The sequence below is a fragment of the Acyrthosiphon pisum genome, chromosome X (genome assembly GCF_005508785.2).
Source record: "Acyrthosiphon pisum isolate AL4f chromosome X, pea_aphid_22Mar2018_4r6ur, whole genome shotgun sequence".
Lineage (NCBI taxonomy): Eukaryota > Metazoa > Arthropoda > Insecta > Hemiptera > Aphididae > Acyrthosiphon > Acyrthosiphon pisum.
In genome coordinates, this window is record NC_042493.1 from 66,305,345 (window position 1) to 66,329,957 (window position 24,613).

Sequence of the window (24,613 nt, forward strand, 5' to 3'; positions counted from 1 at the left end):
TACAAGGCCTCCACTATATTTTTACAATGACATTTAAAAAATATTAAAAATCTTTAGTCACAGTTTTTTTTTATTAGCATTTAAAACTCAAAAATTGACAAAATTTATCAAATTTAAAATTGAATAATTATTTTGTAGCTAATATTTATAAAATGTTCAACTTTTATACCTAAGGATTGAAAATTTAAAACAAGATTTCACGTAAGTAGTTAATTCTGTTACAAAAAAATCAGAAAAATACATAGCACAGTTAATTTTTATACTTATTTTAAGTTCAAATTTGGACAAAATTACATATTAAAAAACCTAGAATAACTATTTTAGTTATTTTGTTGTGATTGTATAATATTATTCGCGGGTACTTGAAACTTCTAAAGTATACTATTATATATCTATGATAGTATCACGGTTTGTTGTTAATGTATAACGCGTTATAAGTACCTAATGGATATTGTGATATGATTAATTTGGAATTTATGATAGGTCATTTTTTTTTTTTAATACCATAGATATAAGTATATAATATATCTTATAATTTACAAGAACTAAGTGTCTAAGTATAATATTTACTAATAAGCAATAAATAATAATAATAATAATAATAATATGTAGTATTTATAAACATAATTTAAGATGATACATAATAACAATTTATATCAAATATATTATAAAAATGTGGGTGTTAATTACATGAATATAATTTATAAATAACAGATTTTTTATTATGACTACAAGTTAAGCACATTTACAATCGAGATAATATGTGGCTCACAAGGAATATGTAACATATAACAAGAAACCTCACAACAACCTTTGCTGGATCCATTAATAGTTTAATCTGATTAGTCACCAGTAGTAAGTGGATCTCACACTATATATATAACTGTACAATATTCTATATACAATTACTATAATAAACAAAATGTTTTACATTTATCTTAGTACAAAGATATTTTAAAGAATATAATTTAAAATACCTACTAAAATTAATTTTATCTCTTAACAATGATAAATTATTATAGAATATTTTTTAATTATGATATAACTACAAACTAAACCATTTTTCTCAAATAGAGAAGAATATAGTCAGTTGAAGTATAATAAAAGTACAGAATTTCTATTTTAGTTGTTAAAAAACTTAGCATTTTCTTTTTTAGAAAACGAAAAAATTACATAAATAAAACAATACTTTTAATTTAAAAATTAAATAGTTAATTTATTTAATAAATATTAATATGCAATCATATGATTGTCTTAAAAAACGAATTAATAAATGAAGATAATATTTAGTTATTTAGAACTTCAAATGGTTGATAAATAATTCTTTATTTTATTTTTACTCTGATGTAATAATAGTTACGTTTACAGATAACAATTAATTGACATGTTGAAAAATATATTTATACTATTTTGCTGCGATTTATACGACTTATCGACTTGTCTAAGATGAAGGACCTTGATTTTATACTAGTATACAAAATAAAATATTAGTAATAAATGTAAAAAAAAAAAACAACAACTTTAATAATAATTTGTACTTCTTTATATCAATGCATTTATAAGGATTGGAAAGAGTTTAGATTTATTTATTTTTAATAAAGCTAATATGGCTCTCTAGAATATATATTACGAGATCTTTTTGAAGATCTAGAGCGGGAACTTTTTGAACGCATAGAATCCTGTATACTATGATAATTAGAACGAGATCTACTACGAGATTTTCTTTGAGATTTAGAATGATAAATTGTTGAGGAATTAGAACAAGATCTAAATCTAGATTGCCTTGGAGATCTAGAATATGATCGTCTTGAAGTCCCAGAGAAAGATTTGTTTGTTGGTAAGTAATCATAAGGCGTTACAGAATTAGAAAGAGATCCAGAACGAGAACTTAATCTATCTAGTTGAGAAGAACGTTGTGTAGTATAAGTTGGTGATATACACCTTGATGAACCTCTTTGGTATCCAACTCCGCTGTAAGCACCACGAAGTATAGAACTTACGCGGCATTCTGTATATGGCAAGAACCATTGTTCACATATTATTTCATGTCCATCAATTTCACCTATTTTAATTTATAATCAGTTATATCCATTAAAATTATTGAAATATTAAATGTTAAACTCACATCCATTCATATTTCTTACAGCATTTTCAGATTCTTCTGAAGTGGAAAACATTATGTAAGAAAATCCTTTAGAAATTCTATCATAGTGGTTGAAATGTAGATCCAATTTTTTTATAGTTCCAAAATCAGAAAATATTTGTCGAAGGCAATGAACAGTAACTCTCCTTGTCAAGTTAGTAATACGAATACAACACGAAGTTTGTGGGCATTTATTCTTACACTCTATTGGTATACAAGGCCTAAAATCATATTATAACTTCATTTTTTGTACTTAAAATAGATAAATGTCCCTTTATTAGTAGTTACCTTGGTTTTTTTAAAGTTCTACTGCCACTTTTTGCATTTTTTACTGTTACATCATACCATTTTTTACGTGTGCTATTACTTATTAATTGCAGGTGTCTGTAAATTAATTTTAATAAATAAATTATAACAACCTTAAGTTATAGGCATAGTTTAATTATAAAATACAGTAACAACTTATGTATAATGAACAACTTAAACTTACGTTGGCATTTCTTTTACTTGTAAAATGTTTGAAGAACTTTTTGAACTTGACAAATTTAAAAAAGAATTGAATTTAAATTTTTTTGAGTTGGAATTACCATTGCTAGAATTTGAAGAAGCCATGCTAGAACCTTAGTAATTTTATAACATATTAATTCAAAATAAATCCAATATATTTGTTTTCATTTCTTACTTATTACTCAAACTATGACTGCCAAACAACAAAATGTATGTTTTCTTTATGGTATCATCTTCTTCTACTTCTTCTTCTTCTATTATGATGTTTTCTACTTTAACATCTTTTTTAAATATTACTAATGATATTTTCAATCAGTTAAAGTTACAATAATTTTTTGACTTTTTGACCTATAATAATTAATAAGTACTTATAAAGATTAAACTAGAAGAAATGTACAGACTAGTATTAATTATTCCAGTTTCAAGTGCAGCAGCTGAAAGAAGTTTTTCAACAATGAGAAAAATAAAAATGTACAACTGATCAAGTATGACCGGAAAACTATTATATACTTAACCTAGCTCTGCTATCAATCAAGAAAGAAAAAAAGTGAAGAATTAATTAAAACCCCAGAAGAAGTTCTGGAAGAATTTGCATGTGATAAATTGGGAAGATTACACTTTTCTATTTAACTATATCAATATTAATCAATAACTCTATCAATTAATATAGATAAATAAAATTAATTAATTTTAAAATAACTAAATAAAAATTATTCTTGAATATTAGATACTTTAGTTATTATAAATTGTAAACTTATTTAAGACTCTAAATTAACTTATATTATGCAATACTTATTGTATTAAAAAGGATAATTACTTTTTAACTAACGTCTCCACTATATATCTCTAAAGGAGCAGAAATAAAATTGGTTTTAGCCTGTGACCTACCTATCTATGCAAATTGTGGGATGTTTTTGATTTAAACTATCCTATCTAAAAAAATCCCCACTGGGGTTTTTATTGGTATTTTTTTAGTCACTATAGAGATCCTTGGTCTGACAGTTTACAACAAAAACAACCCTCAATTGTATATGAAAAGCCACCTCGGATAGGTCATAGGGAAAAATCCTAATTTTATAGATTTTATCAATTTTATAGACTCGGCAGGATCAGTTATACTCACAAATCAGGAAAAAATTGACCTAATAAAACACAAAAAATAACCAAAAAAATTATAGGTAAATCATAAACAAATACAAAAAAAAAAAAAAAAATATAAAAATTTGAATTATTTAGGAAGGTATAAAAATGAAGACATACAGTGCCTTACATAATATTTTGAACAAAATTGTGAATCGGGTAAAGCAATATAGAGTATCTGGTATTACGTAAAATTCTAACCATAGGTAATTAGGCGTGCCTACTCAATAAACTTATCATGATTTATGTACTTACAATTGTTTTTCAAAAATTTAATAATTATCTGATGAGAAACTGGAGATTTCACACCACTGGATTACCGGATGACCTGATGGAAAAAAAATAACATTGTTTAATGTTTGTTACAATATTTTTTACAAGTGTGTTTACCTACGGTGAACGACAAGCACGATATGTCGATATGATACTATTATTTTTTAATCAACCTAATACCGAAAACTGTCATCATGGTTGCCCAGTTGAGCTGTTGTGGTCACCACAATGTGGTGTTTACGATGTATTAAACTATTACTGTAGCCGCCAAATACAAATTACAATAACAAACGATTAAATAAGCGAAGTTATACAGTGCATGTCGTTTTAGACGTGAAGTCGACGCCATAGCTGAGTTGACGCTGCGCTGAACAGAGGACAATATGTCCATTATGGACATTGGACATCCACATTCCACATTCCACACTCGCCACCCACAGTCACTACCCTAAACCATTACGTTAATATGGTAATACAAGTTATTGTCATAACAATTTTATTATATAGGAATATTCAACACTGTCTACACAAGCGAAATTTTAATATTGATAAGACATGATAACCAGGTTACCAAAGTGCTCGTAAATTATGATATTTTAGATGACGTGAATAAATTAATGTATAATAAAATAACGTGTTGCTTGTGACTTGTGGCCACGATTAAAGATATATAATATCTATTATCTATAAGCCTTGACTTGTGGCCTGGGGGTGAGATATAAGCTACTACGTCATTGGTACTACCGTTTTTTTTGGTTCTACATTATAATGAACTACTGGGCAATAATGAAACACTGTAAATACTACCGTTGCAATGTAGAAGTGTAGGTATTGAAATGATTCTAGGTCAGCTGATCTGCATACAGGTTATCCGTTGGTCCTAGTCCATGAAAATATGGGACCCCAAAATCTTAAATTGTAAAAACTTACACTCAACCTGATTTGATATTAGCAACGTCATACGTAAACGTGACAATTAGGTGTACTTACTGCACACGCACACCCTGTAATTTTTTATCTACAATATTGGCCTAGGCGTCCTTGGTACTATATACTGATCTTACCACGTTGGCCTTCGGTTTGCCAATCTTTAACTGTGTATTTTCCCTTTTGTTTGATATCTTAATTTAAATTAATAGAGTTCTGTCCCCTGTCCCCTAGGCTCCTGATATACTGTTACAACAGCAGTTAAAAAATATTCAAAATACATAAGCCCGTTTTTTTTATAAGCATTTAAGTTCGAATGTTGACAAAATATATCAAATTGGAAATTTGTATAAAAATTACAAATTTTATACCTAACTAATATAATGAAAATTAAAAAAACAAGGTTCCACGTATGTGGGTTATTATGTAACCAAAAATCTAAAAAAATATAAAACAATAAAAACTGTTTTTTTTATAGTTATTTTATGTTTAAATTTGGACGAAATTAGATATTCATACGAAGAAGAATTATTTTAGTCTAGTGTTTATTTAAAAATATTTTTCGTTGGTACTTGAAACTTCTAAAGTATATTTCTATTGTATACAAATTTAATAGCAAACAAATAAATAATATTTCAACTTTACCGACTACAGTTGTAGTAATATAATAACAATATAAATATTATATAAAATATCCTAGGCTGACCAACCGTCTCCATTCAAAATCGTATTGTTTGTACTCTGTATACAATAATATGATATTATATCATTTAATTCATATTTAACAAAATCCATTAATGTGGCCCACTTGTAACCTGCTGAGCAGTAGAGCGACGCCCAATTACCGGCTTTATTTATTTAATTCCACATACCAAAATATGCGTGCTGGCTTGTTCTGGGTTCCACCGAGAGGACTCGTAATGGGGCCAAGGAGTTAAAAATATAAATACATAAAAATAACAGGTAATAAAAGTTTAAGTTCTAAATATAAACGAGCATATTATGATGAATTTTTAAACTAATACTAGATTTTGGAAGGTCAACATTTAATATTCTCAGTAATTTTCAAGCGCAGGGAAAAACAAAATTAAAATTTTGAAAAAACGGGAATTTTTACGCAAATTCGGTTTTCGACAAAATAATTTTGAATTATTTACAGACATATTCAGTTTCCAATTTATTAGCTTTCTTTTTATATAAAAATCAACAAATTTGTATTCGTTGGGTCAACATTTTTGCAAATTTAATACAAGGCTCCTAATATATCGTTTCAATGACAGATCTAAAATATTAAAAATATATAGTCACAATTTCTTTATAAGAATTTAAAATCCTAATTTTGACAATATTTATTAAGTTTTAAATTGACTTAGTAAATGAAAATGTATAAAATGTTCAACTTGTATACCTAAAGATTGAAAATTAAAACCAAGGTTCCATGTAACATGTAAGTAGGTTATTCTGTAATCAAAAATCTTAAAAAATATAAAAACACAGTTTTTTCACATATTTCTCAACTAAACACATGGTTTATGATATAAGTATTTAACTAAAATACTAAATAAAACGTTACGCCAACTGAAAATTAACTTGAAATAGGTACCAGTTTTTGACAAATTTGATATTGTTTTTTTTGTTAGGTACCTAACTCAAAAACAAAATATAACTTTAGGTAGATACTTGAAGTTTTATTTACGCTTTGTGTAATACTTTAGATAGGTAGGTATATTAAGATTTAAGACATTTTAGATTTTATGCGAACCCCCCTCATCCAATATTGAAAATGTTTGGTGGGGCTTCCCCCTCTTAAATATATTTTATCACCCTACGACCATAATCATACCGTGTTTGTTGCCTATACCTATACTTGCGCACTGCCCTCGACTGTGATAACAACAACAGATGAATCAAATACATCCTATTTTTAATAGTGGTAGGCCAGTATCCTACTCACTACTATTAAAACAACAATACAGTTATATTATATATGACAGTGCGGGAGCCTCTACTCTCCCAAGGTTGTTGACTTCGCTTGCATAGAATTTTAACTAGGGTTTCAGTTTCCGAGATCCGGTGGTATGTCTCTTCTTTCGGCGGCCTGCCGTGCTCTAATAATCATTAGACCTAACATAACCTAACCTATAACCAGGGATCGAAACCGTTTCAAATTTTAACGGTTACGGTTTTAGTTCTTGAGAACGGTTTCCTAAATTTTCTGGTTTTGGTTTAGGTTTTAAGACCGGTTTTTTAAATTTTTTGGTTTTGATTTCGGTTTTAAAAAAGGTTTTTCAAATATTTTATCGGTTTAAAAAACGGTTTTAGAAAATTTTCGGTTTTGGTTTTTGGAACGGTTTTTAAAAATTTCCATTTTATTTTCCTGTCTAATTACTGTAGATTCGATACTGTAGTGTACAATATACGATATAACAAATAAACGTTCAGCAGAACTAATTTCGTGTTATTAACTTGAATATTTTGTACCTAATTTAGGTGCCTCATGCCTACTTTTGCATTCGACATAATATTATGTTGCCATATTATGGTTGAGATCATTATTCGATTACATTAATATTTAATTGTATATTACAATAACATCACACTATATTATTTGTATTTTCAATTTTCAATCATAAGTTTAGTAATAATATATATTATATTAATATTTCGTAATACTCAGTAACTGCATCGGGATTTTTATCAATAAATCCAAACATAATAATTTCTTCGTATAAAAATAGTAGAATTACAAATAATATAATTAACTTTATGGAATTCAAAGAAACCGACATTAGTTTTAAATTTTAATCCGTTTTTCAAGAACAGTACAAAAGCGGTTTTTCAATTCTATGGTTTCGGTTTGGGTTTTGAAAACGGTTTTTTAAGGTCTTAGGTTTCGGTTACGGTTTTTTAACCGGTGTTTCAAAGCTTTTGGTTCCGGTTCCAGTTCCGGTGTTCAGAAATGAGAAAACCACGGTTTTAACCGGTTTTTTGGAAAACCGGTTAAACCGGTTTTGATCCCTGCCTATAACATAAATATTAATGTCATTTGTTTTTGTTAATTAACCAAATTCGTCATAATATTTTGGGGTCATACATTTAAAATTCTAAAATAATTATTTTATATAATTGTTGAACAATAGATAGTACTGTTGTCCCGTCTCCGTCAATGCAAGTTGCAACCCCACAAACTTAACTGACTAGGTAGTAAGTAGGAGAATATTCTAGCATATTGAATACAATGATTTTATAGGTGAACCACAAGATCAGAGTATTTTCGGCGATAAAGTAATAGGTACTTGCCAGTTACCAGTTACCATGAAACTCCAAATATCGAAAATGAGTTTTATATGCATACATTTTTTCATAAATAAATAATCTATATTTTGGTGCAAAAACTTCATAAAGTCATAAATATTTGAATTATTTGAAAGAATGACTCTATAAATTGATATGGTACCTATATTATTTCCTGATTAATATGATGTGAATTAATTTTATTACTAAGTTGTTGTTAGGTACGCTATTTCTTCTCCAAACAGGGAGTCTGGGAGTAAAACCGGAACCGAAAAAACCGGTGTACACTGTACATGTTATTAATAGTTAAATAAAATTATATATTTTTATACGACCTATTATTTTTATCTGCAAACATAGATAAAGCTTGCATTATTGCATTATATACCACATATGTCTGATTGTCCGAACCATCGTGTTGTGACTCGAGAGACATTACAAAATACAAATCATAATATTTAATTAATTCAGAGGCGATTTTTCAGTTGGTGGTTCAGCAGAAGTTAATACCACCTATCAACCTTCCAAAAAGTCATATTAGGTACAAGAACTTGCCTAATTTTCATAACTTTTTTGACAATTATTATTTATTTAATAATTTATATAAATTATTATTTAATAAATAATTTTTTTAATAATTGTGATAATATGATAAATTAAGTACCCAATTATAAATAACCAAGTGAACGAGTCGATATTACAAACCTAGATATAAAACAAAATTAGTTTTATCTAGCGCGCTGTACATCGGCGCCACAAGGGGCAATTTTTTGATAGAATTTTATCAACAGGACAGACAGGGCCTAACTAATATACCGGCTGGCTACTAACAATACACAAATAAATTCATATAAGACTAGGTAGTGAATTAAAAAATTTTAATTAAAATTATAAATAATTATATAGGTACCTCTATACATTTTTAATTCAACTTTTACTCAAATACAAAATGTACATATAAATTATAAAATAATACAAAATCAATACTAATTTTCTATTTGTTGCTGAAATGTTTCAATAATAATTGTTTTTATGTCAAGACTATTAGTTACATCTCTTTCGATATTCAATATTAATAGATTCGAAAATCGTTCTTGTCTCATTGTTGTTCTCTGACAAGCTTTTAAACGCCGCATAGAAAATAATGAACGTTTGCAGGTTGCGCAACTAACTGGTTAGGTAAATTCTTCTACAATATACACTTATACACAAAAGCAAGTTTATCGAGCTTTGACACATCCGTTGTAGAATTCAGTATAAGTAACTACATTTCAACAAATTTCACATTAGAGAGTATAGTTCAGTAGGTAATAACGATATCATTAGAATAAAATTGATTGCGATTTTCGAATAACACTGCCACATTGTCTCATACTTTATGTGACTACATTTTCGTCATATAGCTGTTTATAACTTCATATTTAGTTGATTGTTAATGTATGTGATTGTATCTATTAGCCATCAAATTAACCATTCGTATATTACCTATATACGGCTATACCGAACACTGAGAACCAAGACCAAGTATACCCAAAAAATGACACCCACCCCAAACTTTTTGGTGGTTCAGTGAACCATAAAATGCATGATCAAGCCGCCTCTGAGTTAATTTATTATTTTTTATTACCTAATCTAGTTTCAATTTTCAATATGGGCCGAGTACCTATCAACATTTATTATTTGAATTTTAACAAGGCAGAAGACTTATCCATTTGCAATAATTGTTCAAGTATTTTGTTTAATATATTTAAAAAAAAATTAAAATACCAACCTAATAAACCATAGGTAATTGTATAAGAATTATATGAAATGTGTTTGATATTATAAAGCGAATTTGATTTGTTTAAAAATAACCTATTTCCAAAAAAAATTTTTTCCAACTTCATGTTTCTGTATTTTATTTAGAATACCTATTTGGTAGATCAGTTGTGTAAAGATAGGTTCATTTTTTTAATTTATACATTTATAAACATCGCAATATTGATCATTCATTGGTAAAATTATATATTATATTAATCTTATTCTCTGTCACAAACCATTGATTTGATTTAAAACAAAAATTGATAAGTACGTAGTGCATTGATTTTACCTACCTATCCATTTGTATTCTCAGTGCATAAGCTCCATGTCCCTAGCCTCTCCACTTTGGAATTTTGAAACAAAATTACCACCATTCGTTTGTGTTGGTTTGTGCTTTTAAGAGTGGCGTTATGGTGGGGCAAGGTGAGCATTTGCTACTGTCTGAACTTCATTTCTTTATAAATTTTGGTTTTTTGTTAATAAACATGGATTTTTTTATCAATTTCGATTTTTTTAATTTTTGATTTTTTAAATTTTAAATTTTGATGAATCTAGATTTTTATAAATAGCCGATTTTTTTTATTCATATTAGATTATTTTATTTAATTTTCTTAATATTTTTTTTGTTTTCTAAACGAAAATGTTATTTTTAAAACCCTTTACAAACTGCTTACAAACTTTCAGTTATGTTTTGATGCACATTGTTGAAATTGTGAGAGGAGGTCTGGAGAAATTTTGTCTATCAGTTCTTAACTAGAAAATACATTTTAAAGGTACCTACTAGATATTTTATCTATTTTTGATATTATTTATTTGTTCGCATATTATTATTATTCATATACAATTGATATACCTATTATAATATTTATTTAATTTAAGTTTAATTAATTTGTTCATATGTTAGCTATAAACTTTTTGAAATACGCATTTAAAATAATAATATATAAGCATAATAAGAAAAAGTTATAAATCCCTAAGAATAAAAAATTTTAAATTACAAAAATATATTTAAAACCTTTATTTTTCATTTAAATAATATGTAGGTAAACAAAATCATAAAAATTAAAACTTCACGGCTTTAAAAAAAATGGCTCAAACGGTTTTCTAATCCACATAGTTTTTATTTTCCATAATATATAGAATGTATTTAAAATACCACCTGTATCACAATTATATTTTTAGTATTAGGCTGTAAGTCAATTGGTTGGGTCACAAATATTTTTTTCCTAAAATGACACAAACTTAAAAAGAGAAAAAGAAACTTCTAATTCAGCACAAGTTTATAGGTTTTTCTGGTAAACTAAATATTTTATGACTAAAGACCATGGAGGTAAAAATGATTATGTGGACAGTTTTGATCAGATTCGCAAGATAAAGGGGAGTAGCGGGGATTACATTTTAACCCCCAACTTTCAAAGTTGGATAACTTTGGAAGGGGTTAAGCACAAACGACGCGGTTAAAAGCACAAACCAGCACAATGAAGCACAAGCAAATGGAGTTAATTTTGTTTCGAAATTTCAAAGTGGGGGGCTAAGCACGTCCCCAGTCCCCCGACTTTGTAAATTGAATAACTTTGGAATGAGTTGAAGTACAAATGACGGGATTAAAAGCACAAATAAGCACAAATGAATGGAGTTAATTTTGTGTCAAAATTCCAAAATGGGGGGGGGGGGGTCAGAGACATGGAGCTCAGTAAACTTGATTCGGGCTTTCAAATCAAAACAACAATAAACATTAAACACCATGAACTGTTGGCACTATTTAAATATGAGTACTATACTACCTTTATACATATGGACTTAAATATTTGTTAGAAAAAAAAGTGATATGTAATTTATTAGAACTGTACTTATTATTTATAACTTACCTATTATTTACCTAGTACCTACCTACCTATTAATAATAATAACTATAACAAAATACATTTTTTCGTAGAAATTAATTTAATGACGTACCAATAAAAAAATATTATCATAATTTATTATTCAATTGTGTCTACTATTTTATTGAGTAAAATATTAGGTATGCGCTATATTCTATAATATTAAAATTACATTTCAGTACTAAAATAAATGTAAAAAAATGCTGGTTAAATAAAAATGGAAATGGTGCAGAGTTGTGTATTTTCACTAAAGATAATTAGTTGAATTTTTAATATAAATATAATATATTTATACACACAAGTACACAACCCTCAAAATGTATGGTAAATTCAGAGAAAAATAGTCCTACCTAAGTGTCAAACTAGTTCCATTTTAATTAGGGTCATTTTACATATTAAGTACATTTTATAAATGTATTATAATTATTCAATTTATTTTTGGGATTGATTTCGTCAAGTTTTGTGAAAATTTATGGGGCATCAAAATCTTAGCATAGTAATTTTATATTTACTACAACTAAATAATTGTATTTAACTTTTATTTAATTTAAGTGGAAAGTGTAATAAAACATATGCCAACAATTTTCAATCATTTTTAGGATACATACTTACAAGATAGTTAGCAAACATATAATTATTTTAAATTGAACATACAATAATGAAATAAGGACTTCGGTGCTTTTAAATCTTGAACTAACACATTTTACAGGTGCTTATACAACCTCTGTTTACGAACAAATTTTATTAGCAGACCTAGCTAGGGCCATATTCATAATCGATGCTTAAATATAAGTATTACTTAACCTCTACTTATGACTCAAATGGGATTCATAAACGAGACTTTAGCTTAATAAAAGAAAAACTATCACTTGTTTTTAAGGTTGATCGAGACTTACCTCAAGGAAGTTGCATGTGGCGATTTGCTGTCTTTGTCTAACACCCGTGTAACATAGGAATAACGACAAATAGCGCCTGACAAAAATTAAGGTACTTCTAGTTGTTCGATTTAAAAAATGTAAAGTTGTTTGAATTGGTATACAAGTTTACTTTGAATCGGTCGAAGTACTTTTTCAGTTGTAGCAATATTTTGATGAGAATAAATATTTTAAAAAATATTAAAAATATGCTTTGACTGATGCAAAGTAAACTTGTATACCAATTCAAACATCTTTACATTTTTTAAATTGAACAACTAGAAGTACCTTAAATTTTGTCAGGCGCTTAGGTCGTTATTCCTATGTTACACGTGTGTTAGACAAAGACAGAAAATCGCTGCATGCAACGCCCTTAAGTATTGTTTTTAGTTATTATCACAAATGTTTTATTTTTGAAATATTAAAATTAGCTTGAGCAATGCTTATTCTTAAGCATCGACTATGAATACAACTCTTACTTTCAATAGTAGATACTTATAAGTTGCCTAGCATAATTATGTGTGTGAAAATAACACAATCTAATAGCAGCCACATCTTAAAAATGTTAACTCCCCTAAGGTGTCAATTATACAGAGATTGTGGTATTGACTATTTATGTAAATACGGTGTGAACTACTTATTTTAAATCATAATTATTAAACGTTGGAAATCCAATAGAATACTTAACTACATACAATATTAATGTTTTAAATATTATTTTTGTTTATTTAAAAAAAAAAACAATAAACAAATAAAATAAAATAATCGACCAAAAAAGTTTTTAAAAAAAAATTGCTACTAATAAAAAATATTGGATACCCAACCCCAGTTAGTACATCACTGATATCATGCACTTGATGGCTTATTAAGTATTTAAATTTAAGATCTTTTAAATAATCAAAGTTATAAATCTAAAAATCAATTTATTATGAATTGACAATGCCTAGTAAATAACTTGTAATTTTTTTTATGGTATATTAAATTTAAAAATAATAAGCTATGTTTGCCAATTATGTTGTAGGCATTTATCACAAAATTGAACAAAAAGATTGTGTTATTAGTATTACATTTTCTATTTAGTTTTAATAAATGATGGCAAAAAAAAAAAATACTTAGCTCTAGTAAACTAAATTTATTACAATTATTTAAATTAAAACTATTAATGAATTTACTTAACATTAGAGACCTCAACTGAGACAGAGTAGTGAACAAAAGTTGATGATTTGACAGAGTTAGTAAGTAAAAATCACTACTAGAATCCTTTACAAAATACTATTGATTTGCTGTTGGAACAACTGAGTGCTAAAAAAATATATAAAAAAAAATAAATTAACATTTTTTTTTTGTTTTATTATTATAATTCTATATTATTGATTCAAAATTATTAAAATCCACGTGTACAACTGCATAAGATACACCCTGTATATTATGCAAATATACTACCATCATGAACTATTTACAAACAGAAAGTTGTTAATGTAATTGTTAACACGCTGAATTTGTCATATTGAAACAATGTTTTACGTGAAAAAAAATATTGATAGTTTATTTAAACATGTTAAATGCAATCCATAACAGCTTAAATTATTTTATATTAAAACCAATTTTAATTACAGTAAAATTATCGCTTAATCCATTTCATTGTTATATAAAATCTTATCTGTTACCTCAAAAGAAGTCGATTTTTAATTCCCTGTTTATAGTTGATTAAATTTATTCACAATTTCATTTATTTATGCTCACTGACACTGATGGAACAATGTTATAATGAGTTTATAAAGTATGGACAATGTCAAATTGAATGTTCATATAATTTTTCTTAAACATATTTAAATCCTTGCAAAAATATAATTTCTCAATACAATGTCTTTGGATCTTTTAAGTAAAAAAAAAATTAACATTAATAAAATAGCTTAATAGTAAAATTACAGATCAAATTCTTGTGATATTTGATTTGAAATGATATAATGTGCGTGTAAAAGTGTAATATTGAACAAATTACTTCCAGTAGCATTAGTCTCCAAATTGTCTACCGTTATGCTCAGACTGATTATATGTTGCAAATAATTGTTTTGCCCAGCTTATGCACCGCTCTTGCTTTGTAAGTAATTTGTACTAAATTAAAAAATTTCATATAAATATTGTAATTAATACTCAATTAAATAACTTATAAAATTAATACCCTTGCATTCAATAATCTATCTTTATTGCATATGAAAAACGTTGATTCTTCTGTAGGCAAATTATCAATGGCTTCTTCATTTATATTTGGAACATCATATTTGGTTAGGTCTGTAGTTTCCTCATATTTTGGTTCAGACGATGAATTGAAGACTTTAAACACAAATCCTTCTTGATTGATCTGTTCAATTGAATTTTCTCTTTTCACAATATCCACTAAAATACACATATAATATGAATAACAAATAAACCACAATAAAAAACAATGTTTAGTTGTTTTATTTAATGTTTAAACTTTAAATTTTGAGAAAAGCCAAAAATGTACACTGTTGATATTATTTAGAAGGAGTTTAGTAAGGACTAATTTCCTACAACTTTATGAAATATTATAGAAATCTCAGTAAAAACATAGTGTTGTTCTACCAGAAATCTGCTAAAAGTAGCTCTGTGAATGTGAATGTGTTTTTAAATCTGCAAAATTCCAAAATGTCTGTATCAGAATTTTAGAATTTAAGAATAGTTCTATACCAAATTATTCATGCATTATAAATTATAATCATTCAACATACTAATTAACAATTACCAATAAACTTACAAACATTGTTTTGAAGCCAGTTTGCATCATGATCTTTTTTGTTAACAGTTTCAGATTTTACAACCAATGAATCATCTTCGAAGGTAGACAATGAATTAGGTTGTACCCCTTTATTTCTTTCGTTATCATTGAATGCTTTGGAACTTTTAGATTGGTGATTTTTAATGGAAGAATTGGAGTTATTTGAATCATAACTAGTAGATGAACTTTTTCTATGATATTTTCTTTTCGAACGACTTTCATCTCTGCGGTAAGCACGACTAGAATGTTTGTGTCTTGACGATGAATATTCTGATGAACTGGATCTGTGTCTACGCGTTGATTTCTTATGGTGCCTGAATTTGAATTAAAATAATAATTAGATTTAATTTTAATTTCATGAATATGGTATTATATATTATATAAATTAACTACCTAGGTTACTAAGATTTAAAACAATTTTATATATAAATCTATGTTATATGTTATTTATAATTATTATTCAATAATATTAACATAAATAAAAAATGTCTGATAAGTTAATTAAAATTAAAAATTATACTATTTAAATGTTAGCATAAATGATACATTTTGTAGAAAATTCCAAAAGGGTAATCTTCATTGGATAATGTATGAGACTGTGAAAGTACAGACTACAGACTACAGATATAAGGTTAGTCCTTTGATCTAGGCAACTGTGAATTGAAATCAATATATCGCTGAATATTCTACTATCCTGTAATAGAAGATCTTGACCCATGAACATTCAGGATTTTTTTAATTATTACTGATTCAGAGACATTGAAAATGTAATTACACAATTATTGATAACCATTTTTCTAAAACAGTAAGTCCACAATAAGTTTTTGTGAGCGATTGTAGTTAGAATTTTATCAAAATTTCTAAAATTAGCAAATTAGTTTGTAATTAAAAATTCTTAAAAAATTTAATATTCATACTCAAGTTTTTAGAACTTAACACAAGGTTCCTCATAAGTTGTTATTGTTGGAATTAAAAAATATTAAAGATATATAGGCACAATTTGTTATTGTATTTCTTTGCAGCAGAGCGGGTAACCTACTTGACTTTTTATGTTTATATATTTATCAAAATAATATGAAGATCCATACTAAAACTATTCATAAGTAAAATTTTTAATGTCTTACATTTTTAGGTATAAAGTAGAAACTAATGAATTTTTTTCTTTATCGTACACTAAAATATATTATTTTTTTATTTTTAATTAGATATACATTTTAGGCACCAAAATACCTTGATCCAGATCTGCTTGAATGATTTTTTCTGGAATATCTTGAACTATCTGTTGATGAAGAACTTGAAGACCTATAAATAAAATATTGGTTAGTTATAAAATTAACAAAATAATACTTTAAACTATTTATTTAATAGAGAATAAATTAATTCTATATGTTTTTATACATTTTAACTTTTAAGACGCTATACATTGTAACTTATATTTTTATTTCAGCGAATATAATAATTGTCATAGTTATAAGAACTAAAATATTTATTTTTACATTTTTTATGAAGAAGAAAAATTATATCTAGAGGTTAGTGAACCGAGTGTATACAAATGTTAATATAGTAAGATTTTACTTAAAATTAAAATATTGATGGTCTATCCTTACAAACATTTATAATTAAAATGGATAATAAGATACTTCTACAATACTTATAATTTCGATTAATATTACGCTGCTAAGTTCACAGGGGTTAAGTTATAATCTGAATGTTGTATAATATTAAATAATCGTACCAATATACTAAATTACTAAATATGTTTAAATGATCTTGCTATTGCAAGATGTAAATATATCCAAAATCTATTTTAGTAGCTAATCTTAACTTCCTTTAATACAAGTATGTTCATTAAAGACGGTAGGTAAATCGAAAAGAAAAATGTAATTGTGAATACAGTTAAACCTATCTGAACAGGCACTTGTATATAGCGAACACCTCTCTCAAGTGAACAAATATGATAATGTACCGCCTAAAAGATAGATATTTTAAATTCAAATGTGCATGTCTATAACGAATACTAAACCGGATATTGTAAGAACCATGACAAATTAGATAGGTATCATCACAGTTGTACTATTTTTGCGCAGTAGATACGCATCTCCTTCACCTCCGACCTATATTGTAGTTCTCCACTTCTCATTGGTTGATTTTGTTCTATGTTATATATAAATGTATATGATTGACAGCCAATAAAAAGTGGAGAACTACGATAAAGGCGAAGTAAAGAGCGGAGGATGCGTATCAAAATACTGTGATGATACATAATATCTAATTTGTCATGGTTAGAACCAGTTATAGTATGTAAGCTACCAAAAAATATGACATACCTGACATATTCTTATAAATTTATTGTTTGTTTTTTGTTTTATTAAGTGCCTGTGATTTGAGTCATTACGATAAACAACATTAACAGTAATACAATACTATAATACCCATTATGATAACTGGTAAATATTCACCAAGACAACTGTAACTTACTTTTTCTGGGATAACGTAAGAACAACATGACATAATATAACAATATTATTTTAAAGTTTCAATCTTAAAATATTTGACAATGATGATCATCGACAATGTATTAAGTTTTAGTTTAATAAATTATAATTAGTAGGTAGTATACTACACAAGTATCAAATTATTATACAAATTTTATTGTGAAAAAGTATAAGGAACACTTATAAATTACATAAAGGTTTCACTGTTTTTTACTTATTAAAACTTATTAAGTTTGACACTGGTGAGCATATTAATAAATATTAAAATATTTATACATGAATATTTATAATATAATTTCTATCTACCTAACATATTGTATACATTAACTATGTTTAATTTATTTAAACTGATATTGATTTTATCCAATAATACTACATAATGGTATGGAAAAATAATTTTCTTAATAAACTATTTAAAAAAGTAATATAATACCAATATGTATACAAAGGGATATATAAATATATATAATATATTATTTATAAATAATAAAAACTATATTTTAAATTATAATATTATTTAAAAGTTCTCAATGAAAAAAATGTAGTTTAAAATTCTTAACAATTAGTAATATTGAACATTTAATGTATATAAATATAACTTTTAAAATGTTCAAACCATAAATTTAAAGCATTAAGAGAAACATTGTATTAAAGAGTAGGTAGGTATGTAATAAGCGGTTCAAAAATGAATCTCTATAAAAAAAATGGTTGTTTTGAATGTTAGTGTCCATACATGTTTCTCTTCTGTTAATATCTAAAAAGCTTGATATATTAATCAATGTTATAATTAAATGATAAAAACCTATTAGACACCTTTTTTACATTTTTAAAATATTGCCTATTGTACAGATAAAAGAAAAATGTACAATTACCATTAATGCAAAAATATAATAAACATATTTAAACAGAAATTAATAAACAGTCAATACTACAAGAAAAATTAAGTTGTGAACATTTAAATTAAAAAGTGGTGACGCTCACCTGTGCCTTTGGTTATAATAACGACTATAACTTCTAGTTCTGTCACGAGAGTTTGAATCACTCGAATACTTACTCATAATTATTCCAGTTCTTATTCCTGTAAATTGAAATAAACACTTAATTATTTGAAATTTTATTTTAATCATATTTATTCACCAATAACTAATTGATAGCAAGAGCTAATTTATAAATAATACATTTATTATTATTATACATGATAGGTAATTGATTATTGATTAAGATGCAAAATATATTTATGATATGTGTATGAGTAAGATTACATCAACAACACAGTGGCATATGAATAATTTTTTTATGGGGGAGGCGGAAGAGTCAATGAAATAAACCTAACTTACTTGCTATCTCATGTAAAAAAAAATATAATTTTAAAGAATTTACCTAGGTATAATAAAAAAAGGTCGTTATATTCTATGGAAAAATAATTTTAGGTGAGACTCAAGCCTCCACCCCCAAATTCAAGGCCTAATTACTGCTGTTTATTTCACTATCCAATAAATTCAAATTATTACAATTTAAAAATGCCTATAATTTACATACAAATTAAAATATCTTTAAAAAGCCAACATAACAACACAAGTAATTTTCTTAGCAAAATTAATAATAGTTGCATTCTAATATTAAATGTAACAAAACATGGTTGGTTCTGCTATTCATAAATATGCTAAGTATTGTACGTAGAATAAACGAGAGAAAACAAATGGTGCTCTGGCATCCTCTTAATATAATTTAAGTATAGTACAATTTACCTTATCAAAAGACAAAAGCCTTAGAAAAATGTATGTAAATAACATGGGAGCTATATTATGCAAAATCACCTAATATGATTTTTTCAAAACTTAATGATTTGTTTTGTAGCTGTTGTTATAGGATCTCTAATAAAATCATGCAAACAACACATACTGACAGTGAAAGCCCCTTTGTAATCTTTTCTGATATGATTGATTCAAACATTTTTGGTATTATACAAAGTAGACAGTTGGGGCAATAATTTGTTGTACTAGTTACACACCATTCTTTGAAATAGGCAAAACTTGACTACCAAAAAGTTGGAAAGGAACCAGTATTCAGAGATAGAATAAATATACATATAACAAGGGAACAGCTAATATTAATTATAAATAAAATATTGATTTAGAACATCATTAGAAATTAAGGCTATCTTGTTGTATGCGCTCTACCCCAGATTGTGGTCTACCTGCGAAAATATCGTTTTTGTTTAATGTTTTTAAACGTTTTTGATTATTACGTTTTTAAAAACGTTATTTTTCTATATTGTTTTTGAATAACGTTTTTGATAATATATATATTTTTTTTATATTATATTCTTGTAACTTATAACTTTTAACTTTTAAGTTATAATAGTAACACGCAATATAGAAATGCACTTAAAAGTTGAAAATTAAAATTAATTATCATATATATATATATATATATATATATAAAAACAATATTATCAAAAACATTATTTGGAAACAATAGGAAAATAATTTTTTTTTAAATGTTAGTCAAAAACAATAGATATTATATACAAAATATAACTTTTAACTTTTAAGTTGTAATAGTAACGTGCAATATAGAAATGCACTTAAAAGTTAAAAATTAAAATTAATTATTCATAATATTTAAATTTTAAATCAAAATTGTAATTGATATAAAAATTAGAAAATTCAAAATTTCTGATTTCAAGTTAAAGTGTTTTTAAAGTTAAAGATTAAAAAGTAAAAATAAGTGAAATTGTTTTGGTTTTTAGGATATTTTGTTATCGTCTTTCAGTTGTTTTTTTGTTTTTTTCCGTTAAAATCTAAATATAATTGTAGAGTGGTAAAATACGGTAGAGCGCATACTGCAGTCGCAATGTTACCGGTAGAGCGCATACGACAAGATAGCCGAAATTAAGGCCATATTATAAGTTTAAATCTAGTAGCTGGATTATGTGCAAATGAGGCTGTAACCGATTCTATATAAACTCTTTGAATCAATAGAAGTTATCAAGTATCATGTTTTGAGTAAGTTTCATATCATTAATCAATTGTATTGTTTAACTAAGTTCATCACTAGTAGTAATAGAATCTTTTTCAATTAATTTAGTAACATTATCATAAGAACCATCGATGATTAAAAATATAAATAATTAAAGTAAATTATAGATTATTAACAACAAAATAAAAATGTATATGTATAAAACACAAGATGAAAACAGAACTGATTCATTGTTTATTGTTATATAAATATATATATATATATATATATATTTTTAAACAAGTTATGAGCATTTTGAAAATTTAATATTTCACATCGGTGAATCATAACTTGCTTTAAAATTAAAATATAAACCATTATAACCCAGTTAATGATTGTATCTTTAAATTTTAAAATAGGTAAATTTACAATAATATTAAAACTAACACAAAACGGATTTTCATAACACAAATCTGCCATGTTGTACGTTTGTAAGATGGGGGGAGGACGTCATGAAGGCATCATGTCGTCTTTCCCACCACTAAGAATTCAAAAACTACAAGTTCAAGGTCAGGTAAATTTAACTAAGAAACGCATAGTTATATTAATACAATTGAATCATTTAACTACATTTATACTACTATTATGTAAATGCATTTACTACTTTAGTAGACACTCAATTTTCAATTTATGAAAAGTATAGGTAAATTATTTTCGTGTCTTACCCACATCCAATTCCAAGCAGTAGGTAAATTTCTCATTCGACTCGTGCAGTAACGTATAACAATTAACAAGAACGGAATTCGAAATTCGAAAAACAAACGCTTTATGATGAACCTAGGTACAAAATATTATGTACAATTCAAAATTTCAAAACATTCTGATGTATGTAATCATTATTCATTATAACCAAAATATTAATATTGATAACAGCTCCGTGGAGGTTAAACACAATAATATAATTAATAAATAAATATTATAATATTACAAATATTATAACTCCAGTGGAGGTAGGATATGGATATCTTAACACTGTATTATAATAGGTAATTATAGTAATTAACATTTAACATAATATTGTTGAAAAGAGCCGAGATATATTTTAATTACCTAATGCGTGGTTTACACGGTGTGCGTAGTACTTTTACTTTGGTACTTGTCACTAGAACTTGTTACTCGCACAGTCGCACTATAATAATACCTTTCGTGTAATTGTGTAAACAAGTAAAAATAGTGCTCAACAATAAAAGCATTAGTAAAACTGGAAAGACGAGTGACTAGAACGTTCTATCGCCACTCGACAAGTGTCAAGTGACAATATATATAGGTACTAATGATAACTGATAAGTAAAGACGTATAGGGATTACGCAATACGCATCGTGTAAACTGAGCATAACACAAACATAATTTTGTTTTAATTAATTTTTTCATGTGAATGTATATTTTATTCTGAACTATTAGAATGATTGGAACAAAACCAAAAAAATAATATAAATAACAACATTATGAGGCCCCTAGCTGGTACATATTATCATTTATCTGCTAAGGGCCCATTTTACAATCATAGTTTAAACCTCGGTTACGATTGAACCACTGATTTTACAGGCCGAATTCGGTGGTTTAACCGGAGTTCAACTATTGTAATACGGGCCCTAAGTGCTGGTGGCTTTTAATAGGAAATTGACAATATTAATAAGGATATAACGCATATGAAATATGTAAAGATTTCTTTATAGGTGTATGGTATAGGTATTAGACATTAGTATGACATCATTATAATTTATAACTTTAAAATATTATTTCTTTTTTTGGAACTTTTCTACTTTACCGGACACCCTTTTTTTTGCAATTTTTTTTTTTGAAACTAATGTAGTTAAGCACGCTGAAAACGATGGTGAAGTCCAAATTTGGCGCACGGACTTAGTTTTGAAGTTATGGCCTATTGAAGTTCGCTATTTTGCGATTTTCACGCATTCGCGGAACACTAGTTTACTACGACTATTTCGAATATTGAAATTTTTTTTTTCGAAACTTATGTAGTTAAGTACGCTGAAAACGATGGTGAAGTCAGAGTTTTCCGCACGGACTTAGTTTTGAAGTTATGGCCTATTGAAGTTCGCTATTTTGCGATTTTTACCTACGCATTCGCGGAACACTAGTTTACCGCGCGCCTACTACGAATGTGGTACTAATATGGGAACTTTTCTACTTTACCTCGACTTGCTGTGCAACACCTCCCCAAGTGGGTCACAGGGTTAAGAAAATTGCTTTTTTGTTGCACCAAGTCACCGAGCGTGGTCACTCGCTCGCTGCGCTCGCTCGGACAATTAAAAACGAAAATATCCCCCGATTTGCTATGCACCACCTCCCCAAGTGGGCCGCCAATTTGAAAAAAAACATCGTACAGTTATGCCATGCTAGCGGCACTCGTCGCTACGCTCCTCGGCGCCGTCGTTCCGCTCCGCAAATCAAAAATATCCCCCGACTTGCTGTGCAACACCTCCCCAAGTGACTCACAGGGTTAAGAAAATTGCATTTTTGTTGCACCAAGTCACCGAGCGGGGTCACTCGCTCGCTGCGCTCGCTCGGACAATTAAAAACGAAAATATCCCCCGATTTGTTATGCAACACCAAATATATCAATATTCGTAGTAGGCGCGCCGTAAACTAGTGTTCCGCGAATGCGTGAAAATCGCAAAATAGCGAACTTCAAAACTAAGTCCGTGCGCCAAATTTGGACTTCACCATCGTTTTCAGCGTGCTTAACTACATTAGTTTCAAAAAAAAAAATTGCAAAAAAAAGGGTGTCCGGTAAAGTAGAAATATGCCTTTTGTTATATACAGGTTGATTTTTTAAGCATCCCACATGGAAAATATATATTGCCAAAATATTTCACAAGTATTTTACTTAAAATCTAAATATTATCAGAAAATTGTATTAAAGTTTTCATATGATTTTAAAATTTTGTCAAAATATTTTCACATCACATTACTGTAGAAGATAAAATATTGTAATTAAATTGTTTCACAATATATTTTAAATATTTTATCTAAATATTTACACATTAAGACTTATGAATATTTCGAACATATTTGAGTGAAATATTTACTCATTATTGGCTTTTAAAAATTATGTATATATTTGAGCAAACACCTTTTCAAAATATTTTCAATATTTACATATTCTATCATAGGATAAACCATTTTCCAAAACATTAAATGTATTTACTTTATTTATTATACATATAATATAGGTACACTTTATAATCTCATGTAAGTATGTAACAATGCAAGGTATAATCGAGTTTAATAAAGATAAAAACCAATATTATATTGAACTTATATAATATATATATAACTCACTTTGTTATTATAATTAGTATAAATCAACTTTTTTATTTTATAAAATATAATAATTAAAAAAAAAAATTCAAACTACCCAATGGCCAAAACTTTGAAAAAATCATATTAAAAATAA

The 24,613-nt window shown here is 27.0% G+C and overlaps 2 protein-coding genes across 6 annotated transcripts; both read right to left on the reverse strand.

Moving 5' to 3' along the window:
* Window positions 1–1,285: 1,285 nt before the first annotated feature.
* On the reverse strand, window positions 1,286–3,318 carry LOC100574239 (probable splicing factor, arginine/serine-rich 4). The gene is made up of 5 exons (XM_029488435.1): window positions 2,826–3,318; window positions 2,634–2,763; window positions 2,432–2,527; window positions 2,126–2,364; window positions 1,286–2,062 (listed from the first exon to the last, which is right to left on the reverse strand). The coding sequence occupies exons 2-5, from the start codon at window positions 2,753–2,755 to the stop codon at window positions 1,602–1,604; spliced, it is 918 nt and encodes a 305-aa protein (XP_029344295.1). The 5' UTR covers window positions 2,756–2,763; window positions 2,826–3,318; the 3' UTR covers window positions 1,286–1,601.
* Window positions 3,319–13,580: 10,262 nt separating this feature from the next.
* Window positions 13,581–22,450, reverse strand: LOC100161468 (serine/arginine-rich splicing factor 4-like). Of its 5 annotated transcripts, XM_016805695.2 has the most exons (7): window positions 22,245–22,450; window positions 21,864–21,971; window positions 19,228–19,251; window positions 16,909–16,980; window positions 15,658–15,992; window positions 15,064–15,278; window positions 13,581–14,996 (listed from the first exon to the last, which is right to left on the reverse strand). In XM_016805695.2, the coding sequence occupies exons 2-7, from the start codon at window positions 21,893–21,895 to the stop codon at window positions 14,895–14,897; spliced, it is 780 nt and encodes a 259-aa protein (XP_016661184.1). In that variant the 5' UTR covers window positions 21,896–21,971; window positions 22,245–22,450; the 3' UTR covers window positions 13,581–14,894.
* Window positions 22,451–24,613: the final 2,163 nt, after the last annotated feature.